Genomic DNA, 16,889 nt, shown 5'->3' with positions numbered 1-16,889 from the left:
AAGATGGTGTCCTTCCTCGGTGATACATTCCACAAGTCTTTCCTCGAAATTTTCCATCACTTTCACTACTGTTTCTTCTTGAATTGCCATAATTTCCGCACTGATTGCCTCCTTCAGATCAATTAAGTTTCGGGGCTTCTTTACAGGCTGAGAGGTCAGGTGATCTCGCGGGCCAGTGGACATCTCCAAAACGCGAGATGATGTGGTGGGGGAACATCCGCCTTAAAACACACATGGAGTCATTGGCTGTGTGGGTCGTGGCCCCGTCCTGTTGAAACTAAATTCGATCTCGATTTACATGTAACTCTCGCAGTTTCGGCACCAAAAAGCTACGTAGCATGTTAACGTAACGTTTCGAGTTCACTGTGACTGTAGCGTTGTTCTCCTCAAAAAAATAAGAACCAACAATCCCCAATCTTGAAATTCCACACCAGACTGTTACCTTAGCACTATGAAGAGGCTTTTGGTGCAATTCTCTGGGATTATCTGCTGCCCAATACCTGCAGTTTTGTTTATTGACATAGCCGTCTAAATGGAAATGGGCTTCATCTGACATAAGAAGCACAACATCATTATTAGAGTACAAAATGTCAAGCATTGATTCACAAAATCGTCTTCGCTGCTCAAAATCACGATCATACAGCTTTTGCATGATCATAATTTTGTATGGGTGAAACTGTAACTCACGGCTTAAAATACGCTGCAACGAACTACGGCTGAGGCCTGAAGTTTGAGCACGACGCCTAGTGGAACGACGCGGGCTTTGCAGCACTAACGCTCTATCATCATCAATGTTCTGTGGAGTAACTGCCGTACGTGTACGCCCTGTAGATTTACAATTTTTGACAGACCCTGTTGTCCGGAATGCAGTCACCCAACGTGATATGGATCTGCGATCTGGAATGGGTCCATCACGCGCTACACCAAAACGTTGTCGAAACAATCGTTGCACAGTAATAAACGATTCATCATTTCTGAAAAACTGTTCCACAGCAAAAACACGATGCTTGACCGTCCACTGCGCCATCTCGTGGCAAACTGGGTGTAATGGCCGACTTGCAGACGGCCGGCAGTGGTCCCCCCTCCTCACCTTTCAATGGTACTACGCAGTTCAAATCCGACCATCCTTTTTGGGTCACCCAGTATAAGATGATAAATTTTGTCACCATCACATACAAGAACATAATGAATAAGTAAATATCACTGTCTGAAATATTAGTTTATACATTACAGGATTTGAGATCAGTAATAAAAATATTAAAATTGAAAATTCTATTCTTGAACAATGGTGTGTTATCTATTACTTATTCTGTAACATTTTGTATACACCAAATACTAAGAAACACAGGAACATTAAAATTGCAGCCATAGCAAATGATTTTGTATTTTCTTTCTGAAGATGCTTTAATTCATGCTGATTCCTTTTTAGTTCTTCTTTCACTTCTTCAAGCTCTCCTTCAATACGCTGCCTGCAACAAAAGGGTTTCACTTGTTATGAGTAGATAATATTATGGAAACACACTGGCATTAATTGTATTTTGTCACAAAATCACAGTAGAAAGATACACGGGAGGTAACATGTAGAACAGATAACCTGAAAAAGTAACCAGAGTGCAGCAAAACTATACAAACATGGCCTTTGTGTCAAAGTATTCTTAAGAAACATACTACTATCTAGAAACATGCAAACATGTGAACTATGAGAATTTGAAAAACACCACCATTCATATCATTGTATGCCAACTAAGCAAAATGTAAAAACCAAGTACCTTTCATCAGATGAAAGATGCCTACTTCTGAGGTTCCTTTCCAGAGCTTCTATTCTGTAAAAACCAAACTTTATAGAGTCTTCTGCACTTCTGATCTGTAAAAGATTATATATAGACTTTAGAACGGAACTCACATTAAAATAGACAAGGAAATACATCAAAGGAATTGAACATTCTTGCTGTCCTTTAAAAATGTACAGTTCTCAAAGGGTAACATTCACATATCCTGTATTTATAGGTTACAGCAAGGGCTACTGAAAGGAAAGAGTGAAGGAAAAAGTGCTTACCATAACAGTTTGGCAAAAAGTTCAGTTCGGTATTGAGAATAGTAAAATTTGAAGCTGTGACTAGATGCAAAGATCAAAAAATAATAGTCAAAGGTATAAAAACTTAAGTAGGACTGTTGAAGACAAAGAGTGGCCAAGTTATGTAAATAATTACTATTAAAAATGCATGACACATTTTATATTTGAACTTAAATAAGAAAATTTTAAATGTTAAAGCATACTATTAACATTAAAACAGTTCCAACAAACTGACATGAGGTGTTAAAGGTATTAGGATACATATCCATAATCTCAGTATGTACAAATCAAACACTTAGAATCAACTGTAATTGCAACTGCTCCACATACACGAATGCACTTGGAGGGCAATATTAAAATATCATTCAGTGAAGAAGTGTTTCTCAAAAGTGTTAAGCATTCAAAAGTAATACCTTTGTTTAAAAGCTGTTGATTTGCCAACTACAAATATGAGACCAGGGGGGGAGTGTACAGGCTAGGCATGAGATGAATGGTTGTCGGAGCTAGAGTGGAGCAGCAGGTAACATAGGGACATGAATAGAGAGGGGGGTAACACAACAGGCCAAGGGGAGACTGTGGGGACAGGGGGTTACCAGGGATTGACGCCAGGACAATTATGGCAGTGAAGGGTGTGTTGCAAAGACAACTCTTATCTGTGTAGTTCAGAGAAGCTGGTGGTGAAGGGAAAGATCCACATGGCCTGGAGTGTGAAGAAGCCATTAAAATTTAGCGTGTTATGCTCAGCCACATTTTGTGCTACTGGGTGGTCAACTTTGTTAACTGTAACAAACGTAAATAAAAAAGTACACAATAATGTGATTTTTTCTTAATCTGGCTTCTCCAACTCCAGGTTCCCTACCTCAAATTGTTCAGTGGAGCATCCTCTATGTTTCATTAAATTTTTGCATGCTTCTACAGAAAAACCCTGTATAACAAGGGAAAAGACAGATACCACCCACAGGAAAATGAAAGAGGCTTTTGGAGGAAAGGAGGGAAGATCAGTGTTAAATGCTTCATTAACATTGAGGTCATTACAGACAGAGCACAAGTTCCGATTGTTTCAAGGATGAAGGAGGAAATTAGCCATGCCCTTTCAAAGAACCCATCTTACCATTTGCCTGGAGTCATTCGGGGAAATGGATCGTGGGACATGGATTTGAACTGTCGTCTTCCAAAATGCAGGTCTAGTGTGCTACAAACGCGCCCCTTTGCTTGGTTTGGAGAAAAGACAAATACCCATATGAATACTGAGACCTTGTGGAAAACAAGTTCTAAGCAAAGGAGAGAAAGCTGAAAGATGGAAGGAGTATATAATGTGTCTACACACGGGAAATGAATTTGAAAGCAATATTATAGAAAGGGAAGAGGGCTTAGATGAAGATGAGACAGGAGATACGATACTGCGAGAAGAATTTGACAGAGCACTGAAAAACTCAAGTCAAAACAAGGCCCCTGGAGTAGTAGATATTCCCTCAGAATTACTGATGTTCTTAACACAACCAGCCATAACCAAATAATTCCACTTCATGTGCAAAATGCGAGACTGGGGACAAACACTCAGACTTCCAAAATAATGTAGTAATTCCAATTCCAAAGAAAGTAGTAGCTGACAGGTGTGAATATTACCAAACATTAGTTTAATACATCACAGCTGCAAAATATTGACATGAATTTGTTATAACGTCAAGTTTAACAAATATATTTCAAGGACGACACAATACATGTAAGTCACAGATCAAGTAAACAAAGTAAGACGTGTGTGCACTGTAACAGTCAAATCAGCACCGAGTCCAAGACTAGGAGCCGCTGGCTGGCTGGCCGCTTAGGTGGCGCGGCTGCTGCATGGCTGGCAGACAGCGCCGCATGTAGACAACACGCGTAACTGCGCGGCGGCACTTTGAAAGATCGGGTAAGTCACAACACTTTTCCCCCCTTTGAATTTTTTGTACTGGTCTTGATGGAGGTGGCCTGTAGATTGCTAACGTCCATAGGTGTTGTTTGACTGGCCGTAAAGTGTCGAGGAGGAGGCTTCCCGTACGGACAGAAGTGTCCCCGATGATAATGGGTCGAGATGACAGGAGACGTGGGGGTCGAACCTGCTGGGGCCCCGTGCCCCAATCTGCCCGTTGTGGCAAGTCCGGTTGTTACAACAGAAGACATGGGCGATGTGTCGGCACCCCTAGGAGAAGGAGGCGAGTAGAGATGCTCCGACAGATGATGGTCACCTGGTTCCTGCATGGGCACGTCTCCTGGTGGTGTCAGTTCCTGTGCTGGCTCCGAGATGATGGTGAGAGGACTGCGTTGTGAGTAATGAGAGATTCCAAGATCCCTAGCGTCAGGTAGAGCCGAAGGTGGCGTAGCGGCTTTCTGAACAGGCATTGCCGGCACACGAGGCCGAAGCTGGTCCGAATGACGCACTGCAACACCCGTGTCCATCTGGATTTCATACAGGCGTCAGCCATGATGTCGTAAGATGCGCCCAGGACTCCATTTTGGCCGCCTGCCATATCCCCGTACCCATACAAGGTCGCCGGTGGTGAACCGGCCAAGCGAAGGCACCCGCGGCCGTGAGGTGTAAGGTCGCAGAAGAGGAAGTAGCGTGCGGGGCTGTCGGCCATGTAAGAGCTCAGCCAGGCTGTGGTTGCCCATGGGGATGAAACGGTAAGAAGCCAGAAATTGGAGAAGCACATCATCATCAGCAGCAGAAGAAGCCAGGAGTTTCCTCATCTGAGCCTTAAATCTGCAAACCAGTCGTTCGGCCTCACTGTTTGACTGTGGATGGAACGGAGGGGCCATGAAATGCATGATGCCGTGACGGGCACAAAAATCCGCAAAATCAGAAGAGGCAAATTGCGGACCATTATCAGTAACAAAAGTAGAGGGAAGGCCTTCCAAAGAGAAAATGCAAGCCAGAGCATTGGTGGTTGCCGCAGTGGTAGGCGACGTGCAATGGACAATGAAAGGAAAGTTAGAGTAGGTGTCAATAATGAGAAGCCAGTAAGTACCTAAGAAAGGTCCAGCGAAGTCAGCATGAATATGCTCCCAGGGCTTCTCAGGCGAGGGCCACGGCGACAAAGATGACTTCGGGGCGGCGGCCTGTGACGCACAAGAGCTGCAGGCAGGGACCATGTGTGCGATTTCAAAGTCAGTTCCGGGCCAGTACACATGATGGCGCGCCAGAGATTTTGTGCGAGAGACACCCCAGTGCCCTCGGTGAAGGAGGCGCAAGACCGAAGCACACAAAGACGCAGGTACCACAACACACGGCGAAGCATTTTCGGTGGAAAGAAGGATAACACCATCCCTAGCCGTGAGGCGGTAATGCAAAGCGTAGTAGTTCTGCAAAGGATCAGAAGTCTTAGTGGACGGACGATCTTGCCAACCCTTCTGAATACAGTGTAAAACCCAGGAGAGGGTAGGATCAGAACCCGTAGCAGCCGCCAGTCGGTCCCCGGTGATGGGGAACCCGTCCACAACCCGCTGCTTGGCAACATCCAGGTGGAAACACAAAAGTTTGTCCCTATCGAATGCCAGATCAGGACCCGTGGGAAGGCAAGATAGTGCATCAGCATTCGCACGTTGAGCTGTCGGCCGGAAATGAATCTCATAATTGAAACAAGACAAGCAAAGAGCCCAACGCTGGAGGCGGTGTGCAGCCTTGTCTGGAAGTGACGTTGATGGATGAAACAAGGAAACAAGTGGTTTGTTATCTGTAACAAGATGAAATTTGGATCCATAGAGAAAACACCAAACTTACGAAGAGTATAAATAATGGCCAAAACTTCTTTTTCAATTTGAAAATATTTTCATTGGTCATCCATGAGCGTTTTGGAGGCATAAGCAGTGGGTTGTTCAGAACCGTCAGAAAAACGGTGCGCAAGTACTGCACCAACCCCATATTGAGAGGCGTCTGTGGCAAGAACAAGATGTTGGCCAGGTCGATAAGTAGCCAGGCACGGGGCCTGTTTCAGCTTAGTCTTCAATTTCTGGAAAGCCGCATTGCATGACGCAGACCAGTGAAAGGGCATGTTTTTATGCAACAGCTGAGCCACCGAAGCCGCAAACGGTAAAAACCTGTGATAGTAAGCTATTTTCCCCAAGAAGGCCTGCAGTTCCTTAACAGATGTAGGGCAAGGAAGGGCATCAATCGCAGCGACAGTTTGCTGAAGCGGACGAATACCATCCCGAGAGAGTTGAAACGCCAAGTACGTGATAAGATGCCTGAAAAAATTTTGATTTCTGAAGATTACACTTAAGACCAGCAGTCTGTAAGACGTGAAATAGGGTGCGGAGATTCTAAAGATGTTCTTCAGTGGTGGAGCCAGTGACAACAATGTCATCCATGTAATTTATACACCCCGGAACAGGGAACAATAATTATTCCAAGAATCACTGAAAGAGAGCAGGGCCACTGGCAACCTAGAATGGCAATCGTTGGTATTGATAGAGGCCGAAAGGCGTGTTAAGGACCAGGAACTGCCAGGAAGCAGTGTCGAGAGGAAGTTGATGATAAGCTTCTGACAGGTCAAGTTTAGAAAAATACTGGTCTCCAGCAAGTTTAGTGAACAATTCTTCAGGTCGGGGCATAGGGTAAGTGTCGATGAGGCATTGAGCTTGTACAGTGGCTTTGAAATCGCCACAGAGACAAATATCACAATTGGGCTTAGCAACGACAACAACAGGAGAGGACCACTCACTGGAAGTGACAGGAAGCAAGACCCCCGAAGCAGTGAGACGATCCAGCTCCCATTTGACCCGATCACGAAGGGCCACAGGAATGGGCCAAGCCCGAAAAAACTTAGGCCGAGCACTGGGTTTGAGCGTGATATGAGCTTCAAAGTTGTTTGCATGGCCTAACCCAGGAGGAAAAAGGGACGAAAATGTCGTCAACAAGGAATCCAATTGAGCATAAGGAATAGCATCAGAGACGATATTGACAGAGTCATCTATGGAGAACCCAAAAGCACGAAAGCCATCGAAACCAAAAAGATTCTCCGGGTTACTATGGTCGACCACAAAGATGGGAACAGTCCGAATGAAGGATTTGTAAGATACCGCAGCATTAAATTGTCCCAAGAGAAAAATCTTCTGTTTGATGTACGTCCGTAATTGCCTAGTGACAGGTGATAGGATTGGAAAACCCAACTGAAGATATGTCTGAGAATTGATGATAGTGGCAGCAGAACCAGTATCCACCTGCATGCAAACATCCCGACCAAGGATTTGGACAGTGAGGAATAACTTCCCTGAAAGGGAACAAGTACCATTGACAGACAACACAGAAGCAGAATCAGTGTCACATTCATAAACGTCAGGTATGCGGTCGGATTTGCAAATGGATGACACATGACCCTTCTTTTTGCATTTGTAACACATGGCCCAACGTTGGGGACAATCCTCCCGTGAATGTTTCGTTAAACACTGCAGACATGAAGGAAGTTGCCGTGGGTTTTGCTGCAGTTTCTTAGAGGTTTGTTTATGGGTTTATGGGGGACACGCCGCAAGCTTCGTCAACAGTGCAAAGAGGTTGTATGTCCCCAACGTCACCCCCTGCCTCTATTTGCGCTCCAGCGGCACAAGAAATTTCAAAAGACTGAGCGATGGATAGGACTTCATCCAGAGTCAGATTTGCCAACTGAAGGGCACGTTGCCTAACGTCTTTGTCGGGTGCCAACCGGATAATAGCATCCTGTACCATGGAATCGGCGTAGGATTCTTTGTGAACGTCAGTAACAAATTGACACTTTCGACTGAGGCCATGAAGTTCAGCAGCCCAAGCGCGATAGGATTGATTCGGTTGTTTTTGACAACGATAAAAGGCAACACGAGAGGCTACTACATGCGTATGCTTTTGAAAATATACGGACAGAAGTGAGCACATTTCAGCAAAGGACAAAGACGCAGGATCTTTCAAAGGAGCCAATTGCGACAACAACCAATACATTTGAGGTGAAATCCATGAAAGGAACAGAGACTTACATGTTTGGTCGTCCACGACATGAAATGCCAAGAAGTGCTGTCGAAGACGTTTTTCGTAATCAGACCATTCTTCCGCCGTCTCGTCATAAGGAGGAAAAGGAGGTACAGTCAACGACAAGAGACGGCCCGCATTGGATGCCGCGACGAAATCACGAATCGCAGATGTGAGAAGCGTTTGCTGTTCAATGAGACCTTGCAATAGTTGCTCTAAAGTAGCCATGGAAACCTGTGGGTCAATGACGAAAAAGAAAAATTCACTACCTTGTCGCCAATTGTAATAACGTCAAGTTTAACAAATACATTTCCAGAATGACACAATACATGTAAGTCACAGATCAAGTAAACAAAGTAAGACATGTGTGCACTGTAACAGTCAAATCAGCACTGAGTCCAAGTCTAGCGGCTGCTGGCTGGCTGGCCGCTTAGGTGGCAGCTGCTCCATGGCTGGCAGACAGCGCCACATGTAGAGGACGCGCGTAACTGCGCGGTGGCACTTTGAAAGATCGGCGAGTCACAACAGAATTATTTCTAAGACTAGGAAAATTGGTAGAAGCCTATCTCGAAGAAGATCAGTTTGGATTCTGGAAAAATGGAGGAACACCTGGCAATACTGACCCTATAATTAATCGAAGAAGATAGCATATGTAGACTTACAGAAAGCATTTGATAGTGGAATACATTCTTTGAAATTCTAAAGGTAGCAGGGGTAAAATACAGGGAGTGAAAGGTTACATACAATGTGTATAGAAACTGGGTGGCAGTTACAAGAGTTGAAGGGCATGAAAGGAAAGCAATGGTTGAAGAGAGAGTGTGACAGATTTGTGGCCTACCCTTGATTTTATTCAATCTGTACACAGAACAGTAGTGAAGTAAGGCAAAGAAAAATTTGGATAATGAATTAAAGCTCAGGGAAAGAAATAAAAACTGAATTTGATTACATTTCAATTCAGTCAGGGACAGCAAAGAACTTGGAAGAGCAGCCGAACAGAATGGACAGTGTCTTGAAAGGAGGACACAAGACAACTACCAACAAAAGCAAAGCAAGGGTTATGGAATGTAGTCAAATCAGGCGAGATAGAGTTCGATTAAGAAAGTAGGTGCTACAAGTTACAGGTGAGTTTTGCTTTTTGGGAAGTAATTAAATGATGATGGTCAAAATAGAGAGGGTTTCAAATGCAGACTGGCAGTAGCAAGAAAATCATTTCCAGAAGAGAGAAAGTTGTTTACACTGAATATAAATTTAAGTATTGGGAACTCTCTTCTAAACGTACTTATCTGAAGTGTACCCATGTACAGAGGTGAAATGTGGGTTAAGTAGTTCAGGCAAGAGGAGAATATAAGCTTTTGAAATGTGGTGCTACAGAAGATGGGCAGATATCACAACTAATGAGGAAGTATTGAATAAAATTGTGGAGAAAACAAATTTTTGGCATGGCTTGACTTTAAGAATGGATTGAGAGGTAGCAGATATTGAGAGATGTCAAAGAATCATCAATGTAGTATTGGAGGGAAGTGCAGGGAGTAAAAATTGTTGGAAGAGACCAAGGGAAAAGTGCAGCAACTAAATTCAAATTGATCATCGGTTGCAGCAGTTATTCGGAGGTGATGATCCTAGCACAATATAGCAGCATCAGAGCTGTATCAAACCAGTCTTCAGACTGAAGACCACACAACAACTAATATACAGGGTGTCTCACCAAAGGGTTGTCAGGTGCATTTTCTCTGGTGTTGCAGCAGATATTTGCAGTTTTGTTTTCGCCAAGTGTAGAGGAGTCAGCCCAAACAAGTACTGCTCATCACATCTTTCTTGCTATACCCCACATTGACGGAATGATTCAATTTGGTTCCCATTACAAAGAAAATGTATTCTAAAGCAGAATTTCACATGACCATTTGACAGAGTGGTCCCAAATTAGTCCAGTATGCTATTCATTTTATCGATATGTATTAACAGAGACAGTAAAACATGACGAATAACCAGTACACCAGCAGCGACAGCACTGCTACGACCCATGCTGATGGCTAGCATTGTGCAGCAGCACTCCTCTGTCACTGCTGGAGTAACAATTCTTCTTCATGTTTTACTCTCCTGGTTAATAGATATTGATAAAACAAATCTGGGACAGCTCTATCGAATGGTCGTGTAAAATTCAAAAAACATTTTCTCTGTAATGGGAAAGAAACTGACACTTTCCATCAAAACTGGATGTCACAAGAGAGACTTAATGTGCAGTATTTCTATGGGCTAACTCCAGCAAGAACTGAAAGAACAAAATTGCAACTATCTGCTGAAAAACTAAAGACAATGCACCTCAAGACTCATAGAAGAGGCACCTGGTACCGTATGACACTGCAGTTCAACAAAATACACAGTGTTATAGATGGTGTTAGGGAGTAGACTCCATTTTGAGAGAAATTGTCTTCAAAATCAGAGTTCTTCGGGTAATTGCAGAGTTGATCCATTGAAAAATTCACAACCAATTTCTTGCCCCCTCCTTGTTCAACCCGATTTAATCTTCTTTCCTTGTGTGTGCACACACATCCTGTTCTTCTGTGCAAAAAGTGAATGATGTAAAAGAATTTTTGTGTACAAGTACTGGTGAAACCTGAAAAAGTGCACTTTTCTGTCCAATGTCAACAAGCTGACCAAGTAAATACCAATTTAATATGATTTGGAAAAAATGAGAAAATTAAGGACGCATATTCAAAAACATGTGATCTACACTGAAATTATATTTTTCTCACCAGCTTTCATCAACTTAGAAGAGAAAAACAAATTTAGTGTCTCATAGAGTTCTAAGCAGATAAAGAAGATAGCAGAGTTCATTTATTTACTGATAATATTTGGTGCAGTGTACACTACACAAGTTCTTGTAATAATACATGTAATGACTTGGATATTACAAAACATTACAACTGACAATGTAGTCATCTTCACATAGAAGCATCAGACTGGAATTTCATAAAATCATAAGCTGACAACTTCCAACAAACTAAATTAAAATTTTTCCTCATATTTTGTACTGACTCTGAAATGTATAACTGGATATTCTGCAGATGTGATTTCTCTAAAAAAAAAAAAAAAAAAAAAAAAAAAAAAAAAAAAAAAAAAAAAAAACTATCTGTGATAACTATTGTGGAATGAATAAGCCTTTTAATTACTTCTCACAAACTCTACACATGAATGACTAACAACAGAATGAGAAAGATAGTCGACACCCCCCTAATGGAGCAATGGCTTTAGAAAGGCAGTATGTTGTAACGACAATGTAACTACTGTATGCCAATTCGCTGAAAAACAAAAATAATACAATCTGGATACTCTTACCGCATTCACACATTGCGAAAGAGACTTTCAATAGAATAAGCAGCAGCAAGCTTTGGATTAAAAGGGAAGAAATGAACTCATCCAAGGCATTTAGCACGCGTATGTCTACTATGGAGTTTGTATCAGCACACACAAGTTATAATACATCCAGGGAAAGAGAAGACAATATCAATGAAGATCATCAGAGGAGTGCAAAAAGGGTGTAGCCTTTCACCTACTATGTTCAGTATATATCTAAATGACACTGCTAGATAAGAGTACTGGGAAGTTAAACACTTACTGTTAAGAAAAGATCTCCATGTATTAAGCATCTCCATGTATTGTATTTAATTGTTTTCAAAACAATCTATGACTGAGAATAAAATGGTCATGCAAAAAAAATTGCAAACTTCAATTAATCTACACACTATTAAATTTAACAGGTTACAGCCTAGTTTCACTTAACTGTTGTTCAAGAATCTACTTCTGAACTGTTTTAGTGTAATTAACTGTCGAAAAGAGAAATTTTAAGCATGCGACCTGATACACTAGGAAGTTGAGGTTAACGTGTTGTTAACTCAGTTTAGAATACAGTCCTCTGAGTTCTAGGGTTAAAAACATTGCCAACTGAGTTTTGGATTAATAGATTTGTATCCAACAAGTAAATTTTCATCACACACTATATACTGAGATAAAATTCTGCAGAAAAGAACATGCCAAAGAATACTGTACTTAAATTGCTAATTGGAGAAACTGACTACACTGCATGGAATAGGAAAGTAAAGAGACTACTTGGATTACCTAGAATGCGCTTTGTGGACGTCACTGACAAGAAATCAGTGAAGCTCCAGTCACTGGAAGAAGATAAACATAAGTCAAAAAGTATAAAAAACAGTTGGATTCGTATAATAAGGTAAATGGTTGTCCAAAGTCATTGAGTCACACAAAGACACAATAAAGAGAATACTAGAAATACTTCACCTCTTGGACGAAGTCTTTCTTCAGAAGTAGGAAAACCATACATGTTCATACGACTGACACATAGAAGGCCATTGTCACCTGGCACTGTGATAGACTGTGTGTGACATGTTCCACACTAACAAGAATCATCTCATTTTTGAGTCTATGGAACGAAAACTGAGTCTAATCTAATTTAATATAATCCAAGCAGCCATCTAGCTGAGGTGAGTTGTGGGGCTAAGGAAAATGCTTGGGGTGGGGAGGAGGACAATGATGTGCTGCCTGTGGGAGAACACAGGGATGTGGCAGGGACAGGGTAGCACTGCTAGGAACAGATCAGGAGGCTATCTGGGATCGGGAGGGGTGGAGGGAAAAAAGGGGGGGAGGGAGATGGGAGATAAAGAAGAGGAAAGGACTATGTAGGTGGGTTGCTGGGATAGAAGACATATGTAGTACTGGAGTGAGAGCAGAGGAGGGTATAGCAGATGGAGGACAGGGAGAAACGTGGATTAAGGGGGCGGGGGGGGGGGGGGGGTGTTACAGGAACGAAGGATATGTTGTACGGAGAGTTCTCACCCGCACAGTTCAGGAAAGCTGGTGTTGGTGGGAAGAACGCAGATGGCACAGGCTGTAAAACCAGTCATTAAAATGAAGCACGTCATGTTGGATGGTCATTCAGCAACTGGGTGTTCCAGCTCTCTCTTGGCTACCATCTGGCAAAGGCCATTCATGGGGACAGACAGCTTGCTAGTTGTCATGTCCATGTAGAATGCAGCACAATGGTTGTAGCTAAGTTGGTAGTCCGTAAGGCTGCTATCACAGGTGGCCCTGCTCTTGATGGGAAGAAGATGTCAGTGACAGGACTGGAGTACGTGGTAGTGGGTGGATGTATAGGAAGGGTCCTGCATCTGGGTGAGGCATGAGCTATGAGGCAAGGGGTGGAAGCAGAGGGAGAGTAGGGATGAACAAGTATATTGTATAGATTGGGTAGGCAGCATAATACCACTGTGGGTGGGATGAGGAGGACATTCATTTCAGCGTAGGTTGAGAGAGAGTCGAAATTCTGGTGGAGAATGTCACAAAATAAGTGCATCTTTGTGGCTGGACGGTGAGTATGTGGGGAATAATGGATGACTGGTGAGGCAAGGCATGGGAGATCTGTTTCTGGGCATGACTGGGATGGTAATTTCAACCTGTGAAGGCCTCAGTAAGACCCTTGGCATATTTGCAGAGGGACTTACTGTTCTTATTCCAGCCTGAACTTTCTATTGTTTGATTTAGTTTTGCAAAGTGTATAGTAACAAATGGAATTAGCGATCACATGTATCAAAAGGCCATAAACAAACAGCTAGTAATACACAGGATGCCTTAAAGCTGCAGTTTGAAGCCACATCCAAAGATAATTTGTTTGTAACTTGTACAAACTTTCTCTCTTTTGGCTGCACACAAGGTGAAGATGTTTCAATTCATATAGAAAAACTAAAAAGTTTGTTTCATGAGTTGAACAATGGACTTCCAGATAAACTGTAAATATTTTTTCCGATGTTAGTTTGCATATTTTGACAAGAGAGTTCAAAATGTTTCCGTCAATTTGGATGTTACTAACAAAGAATGAAAAGAGAACATTCAATGAATTAACAGTCCAGTTATGTATGTTTGAGAGGAATTTTATGAAGAATTCCAACAGTGACAGAAATGTCAGAAGAAGTGCTAATGGTAACCACAATGAAGCAAAAACAAGATGGCAAAAACAAACTTGTTATGGGTTAATCAAGGAAAAGCAACATTTGCAATTATTGTAAAACAAAGGGCTATGAGAAAAGGACTGTAAACAGAGGAAACAATAAGAAGTCTTAACTGAAGCAATGATAGTCATGAAGGTGCTAAAACTGTTCTGAAAACAGTCTGTGAAGAGGTCTATTTAGTTGAAGCACATACAACATGGTGGGTTGACAACAGAGCTACACGACATCCAGTCAAACAGCTCAGATTAATTTACGGACTTTAAAGAAATCTTTTATAGCCCAGATCAAGTTCAAAACTGGTGTTTAGTACCGGATTTGACAGGTAAGACTGTCATCTCCAGATCTTTAGAAACTTTTTTGGTTCTATATCATGTTCTATTGTGTGCTCATTACTCATACCACATTACCCAGGTCTCACATCTAGGTCTATTTGTAAGGATGTGAGTCATAAGACAAGGAACTGGGAACAGGGACGGTGAAGGTACAAACAAGGAATTGCGTAGGTTGGGTATGCAGTGAAATACCATTGATGATGGAGCGGGGAGGATATTCCTCACTCCAGGGCATGATGAGACATAGTCGAAACCCTGGCAAAACATCCCAAGATTAATGAACACACAATGGAATAACATGTACAACCAAAGAAATTAGATCTGAAGATAACAATCGAAAAAACAGTTCTGAATGCAATCTTGGGTACAAAACATTTCTATAACGCGCTGACTTTCTAAAATTTGACAGTCCATGTGGTGTAAAGGCAGCCAAAGCATTCGTCACCTCAGTGTATATGCAACAACCAGAAGGGTCCACTGATGGCAGAGAGACAGGCAGTCATTTAGTTATGGCAAAGATCAGCAGGATGCCAGAAATTACACTGCGGAGTTGAAAGCTGAATTCATGATTGCAACGAGTCTGGCATCATACTGTATTTCCTTGGACTGATCTGATGATGGTGCAGTCAAGATAAATCACCAAGCTTATAAAAGGAAGATTCTGGAGCATTTCAATTTTCAAGAGTGAAAATCTGTTTCAACCTACTGCAAAGGAAGGAGATACGTCACAAGCAAAAACAAGGAACGCAGGAAAGTGTGATTTTCTTTAGCCTGATGCTTGGAGCAAGACCTGATTTGAATTATAGTGAGATATTTTTGTTTTGAAGACTTGACTCACCATTAAAAGAAGATGTAGTGAGGCTAAAATGAGTATTCCAGTATACTGTATGCACATGTGAATTATTGTTAAGATTCATGCAATGACATATTAAATTCCCACAGTGATGGATACTTTGGAGGATGCAACATAAAAGATCAACATCCGATATCCTTTATTACACTTATAGCGGACCTACCTCCCAGCTCAGCCAAAGACAGGTAATGAATCTCCTGCTGCCTCTGAACCAAAGTAAGTCACTGCAAAAGGCATTGTTAAGGCAATAATTTAACTGTGCAGACTTAAGGATGGTGAAAGCTGACAGTAGTTCCTGTCCTCAAGGTTGATAATAGAGGAACAGTGAGACCCACACAGAATCCTGAATTCCGTCACTGCACAAAACATTTAAACGTAAAGCATTTTTTATTGGAGAAAAGTGATACGGCAGTTAGATGTCCAGAACTTGTCAGCCAGCGTATTATAGACAACGCTCCTGGAAAATCCATAACTGTCTATTTTGTCAGAAAAGGGTCTTTCATGTTGAGGTGTACCATCTTCATTTATTAACGATTTCCAGGTACTGTATTCAACTAATTACAACAAAGTACGAGGAGAGTACACAACAGCCAATCACCAGTTACAATTAATATGCAAACTGTTAATATTAGCTATGAATATGCAAATGATGTCACGACTAAATTACATGACTTTCTAATGCTATATGCTGCAATACACAGAACACTAGATGGCAAGACATGGTAGGAGACAAAATTAACTCCTATTCTAACATATGGAAACTTATTTTGGACATTAAATAAAGACGAAAAAAGGTATAGAGTCGCCTGAGATAAGTTTTTTGGTGAAAGCTGTAGGACGTGCCCTCATAGATCATAAACAAAACATACAGAACAAGAACAACTTCATATATCACTTTATAAATGAAAAAAACAGAGCGAGGATGCATAAAATACAAACATGTGAACAGAATGGGAGAGGCAGGTTAGTTAAACAAGTGACCAATCATAAATAACCAGCTGGGAGAGATTCAGGGCGACCGAGAAACATATGGTCTTAGTGAAGGCGGAAAAGGCTGTAAACCTCCGCCACAAAGAGAAGACAATTCGGATATTGTCTACAGGTTGTACAAGTAACTGTGACCATTTATATGGTTACCAGTGTAGGCTTCTCACATTTACACTACTTCGACGTACATTAGCTATGAGCGTTTTGTCGGGGAACTGTAGCGTTATACGTAACAGCAAATAAAATAACATATGTATTTTTACCCCAGAAAGAATGGAACGCGGTTCAGAAGTATTTCCCATATCCATCTTACTCTAACGTCATTATCTTGATAGCGCCACAATCTTTCAGTAATTCAGTTTCAAATCTGTCAGTTACAGGTGGCAAAATCAGTGTCTTTCGTTACTGAAGATAAACACGTTTACGTCTCTCCTGCCACAGATTGTGGCTTGCTGTACTGGCATCGTGAGCTACCGTTCAGACAGGGCGTCACAAACTCTACATAGTTTCACAGCTTTAATTTGAAATCATATGGGCTGGTATGAATGTTATAGTGCAGGTCACGGCCTTAGAACTGTGACAAGAGTTAAATATAAGGAAAACGAAACTCAGGTGTTGGATCCGAAAATAGATTTTGCACAGGGATAAATCA

The 16,889-nt window shown here is 41.8% G+C and overlaps 1 protein-coding gene across 2 annotated transcripts; it reads right to left on the bottom strand.

The window, feature by feature from the left end:
* Positions 1–1,257: 1,257 nt before the first annotated feature.
* On the bottom strand, positions 1,258–16,658 carry LOC124712882. 2 transcript variants are annotated; one of them, XM_047242905.1, is made up of 4 exons: positions 16,501–16,653; positions 8,054–8,279; positions 1,770–1,864; positions 1,258–1,469 (listed from the first exon to the last, which is right to left on the bottom strand). In XM_047242905.1, the coding sequence occupies exons 2-4, from the start codon at positions 8,138–8,140 to the stop codon at positions 1,301–1,303; spliced, it is 351 nt and encodes a 116-aa protein (XP_047098861.1). In that variant the 5' UTR covers positions 8,141–8,279; positions 16,501–16,653; the 3' UTR covers positions 1,258–1,300. The 2 variants fall into 2 exon arrangements, with proteins under 2 accessions (XP_047098861.1, XP_047098862.1); XM_047242906.1 differs by lacking the exon at positions 8,054–8,279 and having other exon boundaries at positions 16,501–16,658.
* Positions 16,659–16,889: the final 231 nt, after the last annotated feature.

Source organism: Schistocerca piceifrons, chromosome 1 (genome assembly GCF_021461385.2).
Source record: "Schistocerca piceifrons isolate TAMUIC-IGC-003096 chromosome 1, iqSchPice1.1, whole genome shotgun sequence".
Taxonomy (NCBI): Eukaryota; Metazoa; Arthropoda; class Insecta; order Orthoptera; family Acrididae; genus Schistocerca; species Schistocerca piceifrons.
Note: the sequence above shows the minus strand (reverse complement) of the source record. Positions and strands in the feature narration are given on the sequence as shown.